Consider the following 20,079-nt stretch of genomic DNA (forward strand, 5'->3'; position numbering starts at 1 on the left):
AAGGGAGTGTTGGGTAGCTGATTTGTATAGGCATACAATCAGCTTTGATGTTGGTAATTTGTATGTTAACCCTTAAATACCTGGAACGCTTCTGTCATTTTTTGATTTTAGCAAAAAAAGCATTATTTTACACTTTGGCTATTCAAAAATAGCAGATCTACAAGCTCACAGCGCGGCACCGAGTGCCGCTCTACGAGCTTGTAGATCTGCTATTTTTTTTAAATCGTCCAAATGTTTGAAAATCTTTGAATTTTTTAAAAAAAGCGAACACTTTTAACTCAAATCTTTGCTTCTGGGGGTCCCTGGAACAAAATATTTTGAGGTGGGGGGGTCCGCGGCCAAATACATCTAATTATCAATTATCAAAAAGTTTGAGAACCACTGATATAGATAGAAACATATGCTTTTTAGAAAACTGTTGGGATTTAGAAGACCTTTTGTAGAATCGGCTTCAGGTCTTAACACATTGAGTGCCAAAAACGGTCCGGACCGTTTTTCATAATCCAAACGAGGTGTGCCAAAAACGGTTATGGCCGTTTTTGGGCAAAAAAAGAAAAAAAAAATGTTTTTTCCTTCACAGCACACCTGTATCTCGGCTCCTGTGTACTTTTTGTTTTTACGATGTATTTTCGACTATTTTCAACTGGCTGCAACTATGGAACGGATTACCGAATGTTTTTAATCTTTTTCCCCGGATTGTACGAGACCTCTATGTGTGTAATGAGGGTATCACCGTGAGGACGGTGATCACTGAAAATGTTTTGTGACTACTTGAAAAAGGTCCAAAAATGGTTAAAATTCCAGGCACTGGAGGTACCCTGTTTTGAAAAACCCCTGGCACTCAATGTGTTAATGGGTTAATGATCTCTGCACTTGGCTTTCCGATAACAAACTGTCATTACACCTGGGGAAAGCAGAATCCATACCTTTTGGGTCCAATACCAATCTCAGTGAGTCCCGGGGCTTTACGGTCAGAGTCGGTGATCACAAGCAAAGATGAGGTCACCTATATGGGTTGTATTTTGGATAACAAACTTTCCGGTGAAAGAAAACTGCATCAAAGGTGATCACGAAAGTCAACCAAAGAAGGATCTCCTTGTGTATCAACAGGAGTGCACTGAGGACTCTAGCCGGTGTCCAGTGTCATTCGTGGTTCACGAACACTCCCATGTCACCGAAAACAAAGAAGACCTTTCAAAATAAATTGATAAGACTGCTAAACTTTCATGCCAGGACTCAAAAGGTTGAAGCATCCCTGTAGTTCTAAAGACCTGCTTTAAATGAAACCTGTAACGAATTTTTAAATGAAAATACACAGACTTTGTATCAAATTGTAGATTTTGAATAGACTTGTGACATTTCAGTCACAAGATCTTGTGTGTGTGTGTGTGTGTGTGTGTGTGTGTGTGTGTGTGTGTGTGTGTGTGTGTGTTAGCACAACAAGTCCAGTTCATATGAGTTGAGTCTCGTGTGATCTATTCTTCTTCACTGCCCTCTGGTCATAGAGCTGCTGGAGGCTGGACCACTGCTCCCCGCAGATCTTGGACCCCAACGTTCTCACCCTCTGCAGCTTGGCTTTCCTTGCAGCAGCATCAACAATTAAAATTCTACTCAGGAAGCAACCCCCCCCCCTCCCCCCGCTCTTCCGCCTCTCACCTACTTGGCCACATTCACACACCGTCCACGAGCGCACGGCCCCCAGCTGTTCTGGCTCTGAACATGGTAGTGTTTGATATTCTGTCAGGCTGAATAATGTCCATGTGGGCACTGATTCACCACTCTCGCAAACAACTTTTTGGTGCAGTTAGTAACGGTATATACTTTAACATAGTTTGGGTCCACTGTTGGAGCTAGCATCACTGAGACTAGTAACTTAAGCTTCTTCTATCCACCTGCTAGAACAGCCACAGATTATCTATGGCAGTGGTTCCCAAACGTTTTAGCTCGAGTGAAAATACTAGTGAAATAAGTGAAAATAGCTTATCTACAAGCTCACACACGTGAGCTTGTGGATCTTCTATTTTGACTACTTCTTAATTATAATTTGTTTCTGTAATTTTAGGAATTTCTTGGCCAAAAAATCATTTATGAAGTGTCTTTTTGAAACAATGATTGATTTTTTTCTGTTTCTGTTTTTCTGAAAATGTTGGGTGGCATTTCTTCCTCCATTTTGTTCAAAACGGTTCACTCCCGGCAAACTTTGGAAGCAAATCAGGATGGAATATAAAAAATCTGAAAGACCTGTTTGGTTTACTGACTATAAAAATCATGTGTACCGATTTGCATGATGTTTGGACAAAATCTGTAGGAGTAATATCATTTATTTTTTTTGCAAAAATCGGCCTCCTGGTGGTGCTATAACCGGCCGATCTGAAACATTTGGGTCAGAGGTTCTGCTTTAGCATGCAGGGAGTGTGTAGGCATAGTTTTTCTGCGATCGGGCCAACGGTGCCGGAGATTAGCTGTTCACAGACAGACGGACACGGACACACACACACACACACACAGACGGATGGACGGACAGGGTGCAAAACATAGTCGCCACGCCTTCGGCCTGGCGGAGACAAAAAGAGTCCTTTCCATTGAGCTGCTATGGTACATATTTTGCATTTTCATGGCACAAAGTTTGGGGATCTGAGGCCTAATGCATATCAAACTGGGGGTCCTTGAAATTAAAAAGGTTGAGAATCAGTGTGCTCTTTCCAGTGTATCAGATTGATATTTGAATGTCTGTTTTTTGGTTGTAATTGTCCCCCACAGGAAGCCCTTCAGCCAAAGTGTCTTCTGCTCAGGGCACTGTTTGGTTTACTGACTATAAAAATCATGTGTACCGATTTGCATGATGTTTGGACAAAATCTGTAGGAGTAATATCATTTATTTTTTTTGCAAAAATCGGCCTCCTGGTGGTGCTATAACCGGCCGATCTGAAACATTTGGGTCAGAGGTTCTGCTTTAGCATGCAGGGAGTGTGTAGGCATAGTTTTTCTGCGATCGGGCCAACGGTGCCGGAGATTAGCTGTTCACAGACAGACGGACACGGACACACACACACACACACACAGACGGATGGACGGACAGGGTGCAAAACATAGTCGCCACGCCTTCGGCCTGGCGGAGACAAAAAGAGTCCTTTCCATTGAGCTGCTATGGTACATATTTTGCATTTTCATGGCACAAAGTTTGGGGATCTGAGGCCTAATGCATATCAAACTGGGGGTCCTTGAAATTAAAAAGGTTGAGAATCCGTGTGCTCTTTCCAGTGTATCAGATTGATATTTGAATGTCTGTTTTTTGGTTGTAATTGTCCCCCACAGGAAGCCCTTCAGCCAAAGTGTCTTCTGCTCAGGGCACTCGCTCTCCGGCCCCCAAAGTTCACACAGGCAGCTTCCTCTCTTCGGGAGTGAAGGTGAGTTTGTACAGTCTTGTCGTATCATATCGAACAGCTGCATTCCCTTCAACACTTAAAAAAAATAAAAAAAGAAGTTGAAAAAACTTCATCCATCTGCTGATCTGTTTCCAGCGCCTCTCGTGTGAAAATCGCTCCTGCTGGATCTGTCCTGCTAACGAGGTTGTGCGGTATTAATAGAGCGCCACGGTGCTATCTTCAGCAGATGTGAACGCCTTGGCAAGCCACTTAAATGGGACATAACTCTGAGGTGGGGTGGGGGGGTTCATTGCACAGAGGAATGCATAGTTGTGTATCACCCTCCAACAGACAAATCCCTGCAGGATAAAAAATCCACCCACTTCCCACCAACTTCTCATCCACAGATGTAGAAAAAAAAAAACATAATAATACATCATCTGAGATGAATTTTTCAGCAGTTATTGCTGAGATGTAGGGATGTCACAGTTAAACTGGCTCAAGTTCTGAGGATTGTCTCTGCTGCACACTTAACTCCCCGATATTATGGAGCGACAAACGTTTTGGGTACGTCCCTGCAGAAAAGCCTTTTTAAAGAAATAAAGTAATTTATTACGGGGTTTTTTTAATCACCTTATTCCCTTTAGTGTGTGTTGTTTGTTTTTGTTTTTAAGGTTGCAAATATTAACTGTTAATTATTAAAACTCGAAAAGAATAATAATAGTTGTAGTACGTTGAGGCAGTAGTTCTGGTGCTCTTATGGCTTGTTGCAGGCCATTATCACGCAGGAGGCAGTAGTTTTGGTGTTTGGTGCTTGTTGCAGGTCATTATCAAGCAGGAGCCAGGGGAAGTACCTACTCAGCAGCAGATGGTTTCCATGGTAACCGCCCAGCAGCAACCCGTCACCACGGCAACGCAGCAGTTTGTCGCAGTGAAGGGGGGTCACGTGATCTCCATGTCGCCCCAGAAACAGACAGGAGGAGGGGCCACCGGGGCCACATCCAGCAAGGTTACACACACACACACACACACACACACACACACACACACACACACACACACACACACACACACACACAGTTTAACGTTTGTATACTATACTTGTGAAGACATCAATATTTTAGGATGCCGATTTTTAAGATTAACATTTTAAAACAAACTTTTGCCATTTTTAACCTTGACCCTAAAGCCAAAAATAGCCTAGATTGATTGATTCATTGATTGAATATTCTATTAGTCAGAAATTAAAACAGTACAGAGGTACAGTAAGACATTTAAGCTAAAAGGATAACACAAAAAAGTCCTGGGGACTTGTTTCCGTTGTGGTCCTCATCAGCTATTTTCAGTGAGTGACAACAGTGCGCAACTACAAACAAATCAGACATAACTCTAACCCCCTAAACCTAACCCCTAAATGTATAACCTTAACCTAATTGTAAGCCTAACTTCCCAAATCTGTTTTAACTATAAAACAACCTCCTCTCTTGTGAGGAGGACTATGTGTATTTCTCAATCTACTATACTTATGGGGACATTTAGCCCTAACAGTAATGCAAGCGCGCGCGCACACACACACACACACACACACACACTCACACTCACACTCACACACACACACACAGTATTTCCTGAACAGCAGGTTGTTTTGTGGTCCATGCTTGCAGATGTTGGGCATCCCTGTTGGTTCGACGCTCCAGTCAGCAGTCAAGCAAGTGGCGATCAGCAGTGGTCAGATTCTAGTGGCCAAGAGTGGCCCCTCTGGCTCCAAGGTGATGGGTGGCAAGCAGGTCGTGGCTAAGGCCATCGTCAGCGGAACGAGTGGCATCGTAGGGCAGCAGGTCGTCACCAAGGCATCTGGCGGTTCAGGAAGCGGGAAGAGTGGAGGTTTGTGAGGTTCCACACACAAAATGCATATCTATCTATATCTGTCTGTCTGTCTGTCTGTCCTTTGCATACCTTGATTGACGCTAATAATCGTATCGTGGAGATTTAAATTCATTGTGAAATTGTACTCCGTCGTACACTAGGATGAATTAGCTTTTGTTGACCTGCAATCGCAATTATTTTTTTCACAATAATCGTGACATGTCATTTTCATATCGTCCCATCCCTACTTGAGAACCATTCATTCGATAGTCTTCACACTTGCCGTGTGTGTTGCTGAGCACCCAAAGGAGGGCAGTGTTGAGTGTGAAGTCCACCGGATGAGCAGTTCTCTCTAAACCAGCCCGCTGCAAACGGCACGCTTATCTCGCGAACTGCTCATCCGACTGACTTCACTACTTGGTTGAGTGTGAAGTCCATCGTATGAGCACACAGATGCACTAGTGAAAATAATACAATATAATATTTTAAGCTCTTTGTAACAGTTGATTTGAGAAGCCCTTTAGAATAAAAATAATCGTGTGCATCTAAATGTACTGTATTATTCCTAGCCCTTCTGTCCGTCTGAGGATGAAACATTAATGTCTCTATTTCTGCTTTTTCATGTCTGAACTCAGTGATGGCAACTCTCCAGCTGCCTGCCAACAATCTGGCCAACTTGGCCAACCTGCCTCCAGGCACCAAGCTCTACCTAACCACCAATAGCAAGAATCCCTCAGGCAAGGGAAAGCTACTGCTGATCCCACAGGGAGCTATCCTCCGAGCTTCCAACTCAGCAGGTACAGTTGGTCTTTCATCTTGTTTTTACTCTTTTGCTGTTTGAACACATTCCATGGCAGAAGAACAGGAGTACCTGGTTCAAATTGGCTCCCTTCTGTATGTAAAAGTTGATAAAGCAGAAGCTTAATTTCATGTGAAAGAAACCCCACACAACTAAGAGTCATTAAAGTTTTGTTACTCATCCTTTTGGGAAAAGCTGGTGATTGTTTGGGACATTAAGGTGTTGGAAGCACCCATCTTTCCATTGCACATTAGCGGTATTGTTGCTCTCTGCAAACAATACTTTTACAAATTACTACAAATACAAATTACTGGGAACAGTAACTGTCAAAGTGACTATAATTTCTTGAACCTCTGTGGTTTAAAAGTGGGTTTGGACACTGCCCCCTGGATGGTGAGTCAGCCGAACTGTCATCTGTTGGACAACATAACTGAAGTACTGCAGAGCTTAAATCTTTCATACCGTCTGCTGATGACGCCATATTGAGTTGCACTGGGTTTTGAGACTGTCTTTTGTAAGACTAGACTCAGAAGTCGAGGGAGATAACAGAAGACTGGTGTTCCTTCTGGGTTAATACTTTCACACAGTTACGTTATATATCTGTGGGATGTTTGATAAAACGTGATCTTCAGCAGCTTCAATTTAGACTTCAAGATTGTATTCTGTAAACACAACGGCACATTCAAAACAGATTCCAGTTTCCATCTCGAGATCACAAAATCCCATATTTACACCACTTTATAGCTATAGTACATCATCCAGTTTCACCAAAGACTGCACAACTCTACTTTGTACTTTGTCCTATTGCAGTATATGCAGCAGATGCTGTAGATTGCAGATAGAAGACAAATAGATAGACGCAAGAAGTTAAGCCATAAGTGTCACTGGCTTCTTTACGAGATTGAAGGGCTGATGTTGTTTGTGTGTGCATCTGATTTAGGTCAGCAGTCCCAGAACAACAGCTCGTCTGCAGGCTCTGGTGGCTCTCACACCTCCTCCACCTCCTCCAGCAGTTTACCTTCCAATCTCTCCTACACATCGTATATACTCAAACAGACCCCACAGGTTGGTGTGCGCACACACACACACACACACACACACACACACACACACACACACACACACACACACACACACCCACACACACACACACACACACACACACACACACACACACACACACACACACACACACACACACACACACACACACACACACACACACACACACAGAGCATTTGCTATTCCTACTCTTCTTCCTCTCCCTGTCACTTTTATTTTCCCTTCCTAGCTTTGATCTCATTCTTGAAAGTCTTCCGTCACAGCATCACGTGCGGAGCGGCATAAACCCACTCTCTGCATGCCCAAATAAGGCTTAGGCACATAACTCTGCCTGCCACGGAAGACATTTCTCGTCAGATTCTGCCAAGGCTGACGAGAATGACGAGATTTGTGTTTTCAGTGGTTTTCCACCAGTTGCCGCTGTTATCTACCCTATGAATGATGCTTTCACTGCCTGATGACGACAGACCCGGAATTAACGTAATTTAAAAAAATAAAAGCTTGTTTACTTCCTGTTTATTTCCTGTGGGGAAATGGCTATATCTCCGTTCTCTTGCTTTGCGGCAAAAACAAGCCACATTCAAACGGCCACAGCTGTGCAATGGATTACTGTGTGCGGATTTTTTTTCTCCCCTATACTACGAGACCCCCGTGCGTGTAATGAGGCCATCTCCGCGAGGGCTGCGGTCACAGAGAATATTCCATGATTTTTCAAAGGTACAGTAAAATCGCTCGTTTTCGCTGGCAGTAGCGTCACACTATTACACTATTACTCTGGCAGTTTAAGGGTCCTTTCAGACGGCAATCGGCCGACGCGCCTATGTAATTAATTTTCAATGAGAGGCGGGCGATTGTTTGAGACCCGCGGAGAAGTTGAGGGGCGGTGAGGCGAGCGGGCGCGGTCCCGTGAAACCTTCACGCTCGTTTGTGTACACGCGAGCGGCAAGAGCTGGATTGTGGTGAGCTTTTGTTTTCACTGCACCGCGCAGGAGGACAAAACAACAATGATCGAGGCGCGATCACCGCTGATCCGAGCGGTAACCGCTTACTGTCTGTCACGACCTAAAGAGTTAAGTTTGCACATTAACATATTCCACGCCAGAGTTTAATATCATAATGTACTCACCAGTGCCAGCGATTTATTGTTGTTTGTTTGTTTTTTTCACGTCGCCACAGACCTCGCTAAATACCTTAAGATCGCGCGTTAAACTGTTTGTAGACACACAGGGTAGCTGTGTGAGTGGCCCAGAGAAGACCGTTTCAATCGGCGACATTCCATTTTGCAGTAGTCGCGGTTTATGTTAAACAGTGTTCAGCGAGGAGAAAAAAAACTCAGAGATAATGGCGGATTAGGGGAAGATTTAAAGTGCCGGCAATGACAATACAATGAAATGTGTCACTGCGAGGGAGGCCTACAATGAAATGTGTCACTGCGAGGGAAAAAAAGAAAAAAAAGACCACTTTGCGTAGAACTACATGACTGGCACGCTGCACAATTATTTAGGTTCGCGTAGAACTACGTGATTGGCACGCAATGTGTTAAAGTTTACACATTAACCCGCTTATCGCAACACTTTACAGTATATAATACCTCAAAGCCTTGTTGTTAAACTATATATCCTCTCATAGGGCATGAAAGGGCATGTACATTATATCTGTGGCTGTCTATGGATCTGGTTGTTTTTCATTTCGTAAAGTTAGGTTCTATTCTGGTGCAGCCGTGGAGCACGGTGTAACTTTAATTAGATACATTCATTACTGTCGCATTGATCTCCCAGTCAGCTTCGTTGTGGAACAATGCTGTCTGTGCATTTAAAGCCAACGGTACTTAATAAAGTCCCTGATCCAGAGAGGACTCGAGGTACATTCACTCCAGACATGATAAAACATTTTCATGATGTTTGAATCCCTGTCTTCAACTGATATTCTGTGAATTTGATCACAGAAGAATTTCCACTCCAAATCTTTCAAATCGGCCTTTTGCGGAAAAAAATCTAATAGTTTTTTTTATATGTATAATTGACTAAATTAATTCGTCTGATTACGACTTATTTTAAACTTTAAATAGAAAAACATTGGAGACAAACAAGCTGACAACGCCTCACAATGCAACCGTAGCCCGATTGGTTTTCTATGGTGGCATTGGTGTGTTGTTGCGGGTTTCCGTATAGAGCCCCACAGCTGTCTTCTCTCCATCTCCACCAGGGCACATTTTTGGTGGGCCAGCCAGCGCAGGGCTCTGGAAAGCATGGGAGTTCGAGCTCAGCAGGTGGTCTCGCGGCCTCGTCTCCGGCGAATGTCTCACAGCAGGCCATCCGTGTGACGGCAGGACAGAAGGCTGCCATCTTGGCACAGGTCTGTATGCTGGGAGTCAGCCCCCTTTGACCTTATACGCTTGTCTAATCTTATTAGAAGTCACTGTAATTACCATGTGTAAAGCACCAATATGCACTTTAACATGTCGTACATACTTCACAGCATTTTCAACAAGTCAGTGAGTTGGCCTTGAAGAAGTTTTGTGTTTTGGTAATGAGTGGGTCAATTGATTTGTGCTTTGATCAACAGATTAGAGCTAATGATTACACCTTGGCAGAGTTCTGAGCAAGAATTGAATACCTCTTATTGCCAAGAGAACTCCCTCATTTCACTTCACTTCACTGCCAGTATATTTTGTCATCTCCCCCCGCCCCTAAATATTCTAGCACCTGACAAGATTACCCCTTTAAAATATTCAGCTGGAGAGAACATTTTTGTTTGGACAGATTTATTTTGAGCTGAGAACAGTACGGACAGAATTGGCATCAACAATACCCTGGTTCAGCTTAGATTCAGATAACTGAATGTTGTACCTGTTGTAGTGTAAGAGATGACAAAATGATCAGAATGATGGTAAGAATGGAGCTGGAAGACTATATTTCCAGCTATGTCTAGTGTTTTCCATCTATTGCACAAGTACCGTATGAAGATTACTCTTGGGCAGTGATTCCCAACCTGTGGGCTGCGGGGGTATATTGCAAGCGGGACCCCAAATAATTGGCAAAACACTCATATTTTAATTATATTACATAAATATTCAAAACAATTATGTAAAAAGAAAACTTGAAAATTAGTTTTTGTTGTGATGCCGATAACTAGGAACTTAAAGTATACTATGTTAGTTCCACTGATCAAACCCGGAACACAGTCGATTGATTGATCATCCAAATAAACATGGTGAAAATGCACGCTGCCCACCCATATGGACACTTAACACGGCTGCTGTGTTAAGTGGTCAGATGGGTGGACTGCAAACGCTTTCAAGAGTTTCAAGTGGGCCCTGATCCAGAAAATGTCTTAATGTTTTCCCATCTATTGCACAAGCACAGTATTAACCCATTCAATCCGGGAAGGCATCTCTGTCATTTTATATTTCTTTGGCTATTCAAAAATAGCATATGTACAAGCTCATAGCGCGGCACTCAAGCTTGTAGATCTGCTATTTTTGAAAAATCGTGAAAATGTGTGCAAATCTTTGAATATATATATTTTAAAGCGAACATTTGTGGGGGGGGGGGTTCAAAAATAGCAGATCTGCAAGCTCATAGGCCACGCTATGAGCTTGTAGATCTGCTATTTTTGAATAGCCAAAGACATTTAAAATGACACCGATGCGTTCCCGGTCTTAATGGATTAAAGACTACTCCAGGGGACAGCCGCTGTCTGCCTCAATACCCCTGTGTGTTGCTGGGCTGGGAGGCTGATGCTTCTTCTCATGCTGTGCAGTCTGTCTCAGCTTATGTAACACCACAATAGCCATTTTCATTTCTCGCCACACTCCACCCCTGGGACAAGGGGTGCTTGTAAAGTGGTTGAAAGCACATCTATATATATATATATATATATATATATATATATCTCCCTATCTATCTATCTCTATCTCTATCTCTCTATCTATCTATCTATCTAGAGAGCTTTGGTTCGCAATGAGAGTGCATGTGATATCCCATTGGTTGTAGACAGACCTTTTTCACAGGAGTGTCACAGCAGGGCAGCGGCAGCTGCAGCTAAGTGAATTAATAATGTGTGTTTGATTTAGGTATGCCAAAGAGTCAAGCATTGACATTAGCTAATCGCATGCTTGCTAAATGGTACACCTAAATCAGACGTGGCCACTATTCATTTAATTAGCTGCAGCTGTGTTTGACACACGTCTGTGAAGAGGGCATCAATCTGTATGAAAGTCATCAGCTATATGAATAGTTTTGATGCGAAATATAAAATAACGCGTGTGGTTAATCGATTCGTTGATATATAAAAATGTAAAAAATATATCTAAATATTAAAAAGAAAAGCGCTTCTCAATTATTTGAAAAAATAATCAATAGAATAATCGCTAAGAAAATACTCAATAGTTGTAGCGCTGTTTTAGATGAGAATTCAAGTAGATGTTGTATGATTGACAGGTGGTGGGCGGGTCCCAGGGCTCTCAGGTGAAGCTATCCGACGGCTCTGTGAAGACGGTTGCGGGGGCCGGTCACCTGTCCAAGCCGGGGACGACCACGCTGAGGATGACGGGCGGAGTCATCACAGCCACAAGCTCCACCCCCAGCTCTGTCAGCGCTGCCACGGCAAACAATGCCCAACAGGCCAGTGTTATAGTGTATCTCTCACTCTCTTATTTGTTTGACCTTATACCATAACCTGCGGTTTCGAAACCTCTTTTGGAACCGCAGATTGTAGTGATCAATTTACCTGTAATTGCCCTATCTTTCAGTTTTTGAGGTGAGCATAATAGCAGCAGGTGATGTGTTTCCATTGACTCACCCTTGAAGTGGGCGCAGTTTTTTTATTCTAATGGGAGCGGGCACGCTGGATGTGTAATTATTATAGGTAAAATGCAGGGAAGATGAAGTGTGAATATGGTAATTTGTGTGTGTGTGTGTGTGTGTGTGTGTGTGTGTGTGTGTGTGTGGAGCCATAAGTAGTCTATCACCAGCGGCGGCCTGTGCTGTGGAGATTAAAGTCTTACTGCCATTGGCAAGGCCTCATTAACTGAAGAAATGAAGGAGAAGCACAGAATGGCCATTACACTGGAGTGTCTGACACACACACACAGATACTCTCCCAGATACATTGATAAAAGCACAGTGAGCTTTTGCTACATTGGAATGCAACACTACCGCCTTAACAGTTCACCATTTTGAAACGCTGCGCGTTGGGTACTGTTAATTGGATTGTCAGGGCCCCACCAGAGGGAAATTGACTCCTTTTGTGTCAGCGAGAATTCCATCAACCCAGTGACCTGATGGGGACAGGTCTCCATGGGAACCCAGAACGAAATGTGAACTGAGCCAAGGGAACAGGGCAGTTTAAGGCCAATACTTTACCCATGATGTGACATAATTGCTGAAAATACATTTGTGTGTTCATAGAGGCTCGCTCTGGTGTACTTGCAGGTTAGGCATACACATTATGTCTGTTTTCTGTCTAGATGGCTGTGTGTGTTTATTGTTTTTATTTCTATGTAATTATTATTATTTTCATTATACAGCACCTTTTAGCTCTTGTTTAAACAGGCACTTCATAAAGGAAATATACCTTACCGTATGTACTATATTTATCCCATTCAGGGGTCTGATGGAGCCAAGCCGGCTTCCCAGCAGCACCACCCTGTCCTGGTAGCGGCCAACCAGGCAGCGGTCATCAACGCTGCCAAGAACGCCAGCGCTGCCGCAGCGGCGGCCGCCGGCAACAGCCTATCAAAGACCGGCCTGGTCAAGGGCACTGGCAGCTCCGGTGCCACGGCGAAGAGTGGTGCTGCGGGGCCAACCGGTGCCGTGGTGACGGTGGCCAAGAGCATTGCCAACTTGCCGGTCATCAGCATGTCCAAAGGGGTCGGGGCGGGGACCGTGGTGGGGGGTGTGCCCAAAAGCGCCAGCAGCACGTCACTCGTCACGGCATCCTCGCTGGTCAGTGGGATGGCTGCAGGAGGAGGAGGCAAGAGCGCTATGCTGTCAGGTAGGTAGAGGGCTGCCACAGGAGGGGTACTGTAGACGTGAACCAGCCAGCAGATATGGTGCACTGATGTGATGTGATGTGAGTGTCCACTGAAAGTATTTTTTTGAGCGACAGAGCACTTCGGACATCATGTCGCATGCAATGAGCGAGACGCCTCTGCTCGATGATTGTGGCCATGTCTCTCCAACCCTTTGCATAGCTCTGCTGTCGGGCAGAAACCAACCAAACTCCAAAATGTTAATTTTTCAGGAAATGACAAAAAGTTTGGAGGGTTTTGTTCATCATTGATAAGAACAGCTGAATGGACCTCCACGCTCACCATGAGATTGTGGAGGTTTAAAGGGGGTGGAGCCTGGAGTCAGCAAGACTAGCTAACTCCACCCCCCTTTGGTGGAGTTAGCTGGTTTAGCAGAAAGTTTGAGGATCCAATGGAGTTAGCTGGTTTTGTCAGAAGCGCTTTATAATACTTTTCATTCGTTCAATATTGTTTTAATCAACACACAGATGTAAAGGCTGTTCAATAGCACTGATTTATGGAAAAAAATGCAAAAGCAGAAAAATGGAGTTGGCTGGTTTCTGCCTGACAGCAACGATAGGAAAGTGACATTCATGAGTGGCGCTCCTCTCTCCAAATTTGAGCACACAGAGTGCTCCGCCAAAAAACACTGAATCGTGAGAATGCTGAAACCCGATGCTTGGCGCTAGGAAAAGTAGCACTCCAACTCGTTTTTACCATAGAAATGCATGGCAGCTCAAAAACCACTTTCTGCAGACACATGGATTTGCGTTTACAGTATATCCATTAATTTGTTAGTAGTTGTATTTAACGCCACTAGCTGTGGGGCTCTAAGGATTGAAACATACTTTATGTTGATACTCAATAACGTCTGGCTGGATTGCCATGGAATTCGCTGTGCACCTTCAAGTTCCCCATAGAATGAACTCTACTGATTTTGTTGAATACGTGGCCTTCCATTTAGCTCCACCCTCAGGCCAAAATGTCAACGCAAACAAGATATCTCAAAAATGTAATAGGCGGATTATGATGAAACGTGTAACTTCCCAATCAAGATATCTTGAAAACTGGGGTGGTAGAAGCTGTGCAACCTCTAGGGTTCACTAGCTAGGTGTTTAAACTCTTAAGGCCCTTGCAGACTGTTTTTTTCCCCATTAGCACAGGTGTGCAAGAGGTCTTAGAGAAGCGTGTGTTGGTTTTAAAAATGTTACCGTCAGTTTTTTCAGTGCGAAAAATCGGACTATTGTGTGCAAGAGGCTTTAGGCTATGTTCACACAATCCGCCTTATAGGAAGAAAAAACGCTGATCAGAGAGCTTTTTCTGCAGAAAATGAAAAGAGAAAAGGGGGGGGGGCAGTAGCGTGAGTTGACTGAAAAATACTTCAATATAACTCTATGGAACTTACCGAATATTGAAAACAAAGTTTTAAACTAGTATGTATTTAAAGTAACTATGTGTATGTAATAAGCATTCCTTTAAGAAAATACAACTCCACAATGCATATTTATATTGGTTAATAATGTGTTTTATATGCAGTTTTTGTTAGGCAGAAGAGGAGGAGGGATGGACGCTGGTGGTAGTGCAGTGTTTGTGCCTCCATGGCTGGGGCTGACAGCAGGGCATAGAGAGACTGTCCATCAGCTCCATTCCCAGATTTATTTCAGGGTGTTCTATGTTTTTTGTTCAGGCATGCTAAAGCTTCAATCTGGAGGCTCCTCCAGCTCCCAGCAGACAGTCCTGACCATTCCTGCCAACCAGCTCAAACAGCTTGGGGTTGGCACCGCTGCTGGGGCCATGCAAACCATACTCATGCCTGTCGGTAAAGGTAAGGGCCAACCAATTGGGCCGATCATTTAATTTGTTTATGGAGCAGGGACCATGTACAATTTAAGGAGAATTGCACTACGGTTAGCTACAAGATCATTTTCTCTGCATGGCATGTACAGTCACTAAAGTAAAGTCTCCACCACGTGGAGAGTTTGATTCCTCCGTGGTGCCTCCGGCTTAAGCCTGATTTATACTTTGCCGTATAACGAACACGTCGCAACGTTCCACGTGCGACACAATCGTATGATGGAACATAAAACAGGCATTCTGTCTTGACTCTGTCAGACCCAAGGTCTTATTATACCCAATTCTGAACCTGTCCAAAGTTGGTAAATATAATTGCAGTGTTTCAGATCAAAAGATTGCCTTCTGTTCTTCTATCTATTTGTAACTTAAAATCTTTAATTTGTAAATAATTAGCAAATGGAATTATTTGTTAATGATCTTGATTAGGATTCTGGACTCGACTTATTCTCGCTCAGCTTTGATCTTGACTCTGTCTCGCCCCTCCTTTTGTCTCGGTCTCGACTCAGTCTGAATAGGTTTAACACCCTCTTTGTTGAGGAAGTGAAAATGTCTGATCCCAAAAATCTGGTTAAATGAACTCAAAATTAATTGACTGAGTAATTGTCAAGTGTTCAAGGACATAGCCTTTTGGTTGGACATAGCGACGACGGAGAGGATGATTAGTTTGCTACACTGCTGGTATATAATACCATTTGGAAGGACAACTGCACGGTTAGGGCAAGGAACCGTTTTGAAATGCATGACTTCACTCCACTCAACTCACTGAAAACTTATTTTGAGTTCTGTACACTCTTGAGAATAAGTGGCTCAATTTTTTTTGCTGTGTAGCCATGTTCATATTAATATTATACTCCACATATTCTCAAGAGTCAAGTCACACATCAACCTTTGTCTTGCTTTCTCGGGTAAACTGCCCTCCCACATTACATCACCCCTGAGTACACCGACTATCTTCCATTATAGTCTATTGATCCATCATCCTGTATGTTTTATTCTGTGTGTGAATAGTGATGTCTAAAGGCCCAGGCTCCAGTACTCACTTCACCCCCCTCACCACCATCACCACCACCTCCACCACCACCACCCCTTCAGGAGCCTCCCCCAGTTCTGCCGCCCAGGTCTCCCCCTCCCTTGCCCTGCCTCTGGCACAAGGTGAGAGGAGACAAACCCCCCCACCCCTTCCATGACTCTCCTCTCATCCTCTTGCTCTTCCTCTGCTCTGATTTCGCTCACATCTTCTCTGTTTCATCATCTTGTGCCTCGTGTCTCTCGTAAAGCCCGAACGTGTCACATTGTGACTCGTTGTGAATGTGAGCTTGTAAATCTTTTATGTTTTGAAACTCTTTTAAAACTTTTGATACTTCTATATTGACATGCCCGGAATAGGGACACCAGGTTGAAATTGGGACACATGGGCTGCATAATTGCCATTACTAAAAACTATCCAAATATCAGTCTAGCTCTAGTTTTTCGGTCCGTGACCTCTGTCTATTCATTATGCCAACAACAGTGAAGACAGAACCAGGTGCCGGCACACCTGTGTCCTCCGTCCCGTTGCCGCCTGTGACGGCCTCCTCCTCCTTGTCGTCTTCCTGCTTACCCTCTGGCCACGCCCCGCCCAATGTTTCCGCGGCAACCGCCACCATCAAACTGGAGCAGGGGGCTGATAACTCCACACACGACCTCATCAAGTAAGAGCTCATTATGATGAAATTCATTATGATTAAACCTTTTTTCATGTTAGTAGCTCAGCATTCACACAAATACCAGCCACTGGCCAAATGCTGGTGCAGCTTGACTATGGCTGGTAACCAGAGGCCTTGTTCTATTTTAGAACTGGCTTCTGAAATGCTATATATATATGTATATATACTGTGAAATAAGTATTTGATGCATTTTGGAAAATATTTGAAAGGTGTTTCATAGCTCTTTTAGTGGCTAGTTTTATTCTTCTAGCTATCGGACAGCTACAAGTTATTTGACAGACATATCTTGTAGTAGTTAGCCCCTTTCTGTACCAGAGGTTAAAAAATGACTAGTAAAAAAGTAAAGTAAAAAACTATTAGTACACGCTGGTACACTGGTTCCATATTGGTTTACTATAACTGATGTTTATATCCTGTTTTGTTTGTCTTCAGCACTGAGCACGTAGAGACCCTGATGCAGCTGCTGACTGCCGTAGTGAAGAAGTTCCCCCTGATTGTGCCAGAGAAGAGTGAGTGAACTTCTGTCCCACGTTGATATGAACCCTGTTTAACCTGTATCAGGACGAGGTGATCTAACGTGTCCATTGTTTTCTCAGCCGAAGACTCCCACCCGTTCTGTGCCGCCTCTGCTGAGCAGTATTTTTCCTGGAACATCGGCAAGCGAAGAGCATCAGAGGTTGACTGTTTGTTATGTTTGTCTTGTGTGCATGTGTGTTGATATTAACCCATTGAGACCTGAAGCCGATTCTACATGTCTCCTAAATCTCAACAGTTTTCTGAAAAACTATCAGTGGTGCTCAATCTTTTTCATGTCAAGGACCCCCAAAATTATATGCATTTGGCCACGGACCCCCATCAAAATATTTTGTTCCAGGGACCCCCAGAAGCAAAGATTTGAGTTCAAAATGTTCGCTTTGAAAATATATATATTCAGAAGATTTGCACACATTTTCACGATTTTTCAAAAATAGCAGATCTACAAGCTCGTAGCGCGGCACTCGGTGCCGCGCTATGAGCTTGTATATCTGCTATTTTTGAATAGCCCAAAGTGTAAAATAATGCTTTTTAGCTCAAATCTAAAAATGACACAGTTCCAGGTCTTAATGGGTTAATGCTTTCTCCACGGTGATCAGCCTCAGACCCACTTGGACCAATAGATGATCAGTCCACCAACCCACCCCTCTGGTCTTCAGGCAGGACTACTCTGCTACAGAGGCGTGTTATATTGAGCTCAATTCCGCTGCTTCTCATGGTGTCTACTCGGAACGGCCAAACAAGCCAAAGCCAAATCTATGCAGAATATGTAATTGTTGTTTGAAGGGCAGGCAAGTTTTTTGTTGCAAAGAAACAAAGAGCACATCTGAGTGGAGCCAAACAGCATCTCAAAGTGACACCACCGTTGTCTGCTGTTATTGTACTGTAATGTATTTAGCCAGTGCTGCCTTGTTTTGTCAGAGATAATTTCCCTTCCTCAGAGTTGTGTTGTCTGTGTAATGCCCCTGTGTGCAAAACACAAGGCCTTCTGACTCAGCAGGCTTTCTGCTTGCCTTGTACCTTCCTCTCTGTCTGGTCAGATGTGTATCTCTGCCTTGATGTCCTCTCCCCTATTCTCATAATGGGATCAACAACGGGTCCCCGTTAGACCAAGCTGTGGGTCTCTCTGTCTCTCTTTCTCTGTCTGTCTGTCTGTCTGTCTGTCTGTCTGTCTGTCTGTCTGTCTGTCTGTGTCTGTTTTTCTTCCTGATATGCTCCCAAAGGCTTGCGGACTGGCATAGTCTTAGAAAAGTGTAGCCCTATGTTGCTAATTCACCCATGAACAGGGACTGATAAGAAATAAGAGAAAGAGATTGAAACAAGGAAAGTTTTCTTACAGAGTTAGTTTTATAATGGAATGCAGAGACAGAGTTTCTGTAAAGAGGGGTGGCAAACATGAGTTCATGTTGCTCCAAGGACAAACAATATTATTGTTTTCTTCTGAAACCTATTGCCCCTGATGTATATTGTTTTAAACATAATAAATGGTGTGCAGCTCCAGCGAGCTGTGGCGGTGAAGCGGGTTGTCCAGGATGTGTTGGACCACTGCCCTCGCCTGCAGGCACTCACGCCTCCAAAGACCAGGGAGGTAGTCCAGTGGTGCCGGCAGAGGGGCTACACACCGCCCGACCCCGAGCCCCAGCGCAGGAATGATGAGGAATCCATCGAGGACATCCTCACTCAAATAGACAATGAGCCTGGTGGGTCTAGATATATGTGTGTGTGTGTGCGGGTGTGTGTTTAGCTACATTTTTCCTGAGGGATCCACTAGTTTTCCACTACTCACAGTTTACATAGCCTGTTTGTCCTCTGTAGTTCAGTGCACTTCAATATCTTCTGCTCCATGTATGGTTGTGCTGTTTTTTCTCCACCTAAAGTGATACTGTTGCCTGCTGCTCCTGCACATTCGAGGTGGAGGAGCAGAACTCAAACTTCTTCAAAAGTAGTTTCTTACCAGGTGCACATTCTATAAAGATAAGGGCCAGCCTTGGTGTTTGGTTAAGCCCTTAGTCACATAGGCAGTCTGAATTAAAACAAATTTGAAGTCAGTGCTACCAGTTCAGTGAGTCACACTCCTCCCTGATCTCAACCAACACATTACTTGTGTTGTTGTTACTAAATAGCTGCCATCAGTGGCAGTGATTTAAAAACGGGTTGTTCTGCTTCTCTTGTGGGTGTGAGTACATGTTAACCCGTGTCCGGTGTGCCTGCAGAGTGCCCGTCGACGCTGGGGAGCTGCGAGGACCTGGTGCTGCGGCTCGAGCAGATGCAGACCCTGTTGAAGACAGAGCCTGAAGAAACCTACGATGAGGTCGTGGATGTCATCAGCGTCACCCAGCCCTGCCAGAGGTTAAAGGTCAAAGAGGAAGAGCAGGAAGCAGACCCTGAGCCCAAGTTCTTCCTGGGTCCCTGCCCGTCTGCCCAGTTTGTCGGCGAGACGGCCCAGCAGGTAAGCATCCGCTCTGTTACTGTTTGTTTGTTCGTTCGTTTTTTGCATGGTGGGTGGATGGAGGGGGGCACATTGTGACTCATCCTCTCAGCTGCTTAAACTTTCCCATCTAAATGCGTTTCATTCATAGTGTAGTGCTCTGGGATTCCAGCCTTCTATTGCTTGAAGAGGAAGTTCATAGTTGCACTTTAGACAATGTTAATTGACTTTTTTCTTATTCTGTTTGATGCTCAGATATTTTTACTGAGAGTGGGAGAGGTGATACCCCTGTCAGAAATAATCCTTTCTTATACCTAATATGACCCCCTCTTGCTCACCCACTTCTCTCAGATTGGAGTAGCCTTTCAGCCAGTGGAGGTGGAGAAGAATGTGTTTGCTCCAGTGATCGAAGCCATGATTCTCAAGGTCAGCCAACTATGCAAACTAGGCTA

The 20,079-nt window shown here is 44.1% G+C and overlaps 1 protein-coding gene across 5 annotated transcripts in view; it reads left to right on the forward strand.

Moving 5' to 3' along the window:
* yeats2 (YEATS domain containing 2) overlaps window positions 1–20,079 on the forward strand; it is a 42,598-nt gene that overhangs the window by 18,654 nt on the left and 3,865 nt on the right. For 4 of the 5 annotated variants that reach the window (XM_084057795.1, XM_084057798.1, XM_084057797.1 and 1 more), the window contains exons 13-28: window positions 3,316–3,407; window positions 4,189–4,374; window positions 5,030–5,249; window positions 5,867–6,028; window positions 6,971–7,095; window positions 9,298–9,447; window positions 11,535–11,717; window positions 12,702–13,089; window positions 14,793–14,930; window positions 15,968–16,111; window positions 16,470–16,650; window positions 17,098–17,174; window positions 17,262–17,341; window positions 18,695–18,899; window positions 19,413–19,648; window positions 19,979–20,053. In XM_084057795.1, the coding sequence (XP_083913921.1) occupies window positions 3,316–3,407; window positions 4,189–4,374; window positions 5,030–5,249; window positions 5,867–6,028; window positions 6,971–7,095; window positions 9,298–9,447; window positions 11,535–11,717; window positions 12,702–13,089; window positions 14,793–14,930; window positions 15,968–16,111; window positions 16,470–16,650; window positions 17,098–17,174; window positions 17,262–17,341; window positions 18,695–18,899; window positions 19,413–19,648; window positions 19,979–20,053 (2,642 nt within the window). The remainder of the gene's footprint in view (window positions 1–3,315; window positions 3,408–4,188; window positions 4,375–5,029; window positions 5,250–5,866; window positions 6,029–6,970; window positions 7,096–9,297; window positions 9,448–11,534; window positions 11,718–12,701; window positions 13,090–14,792; window positions 14,931–15,967; window positions 16,112–16,469; window positions 16,651–17,097; window positions 17,175–17,261; window positions 17,342–18,694; window positions 18,900–19,412; window positions 19,649–19,978; window positions 20,054–20,079) is intronic. The other variant, XM_084057799.1, reaches the window with a different exon arrangement.

Source organism: Gymnoscopelus microlampas (assembly GCF_963454915.1).
Source record: "Gymnoscopelus microlampas genome assembly, chromosome: 5".
Taxonomy (NCBI): Eukaryota; Metazoa; Chordata; class Actinopteri; order Myctophiformes; family Myctophidae; genus Gymnoscopelus; species Gymnoscopelus microlampas.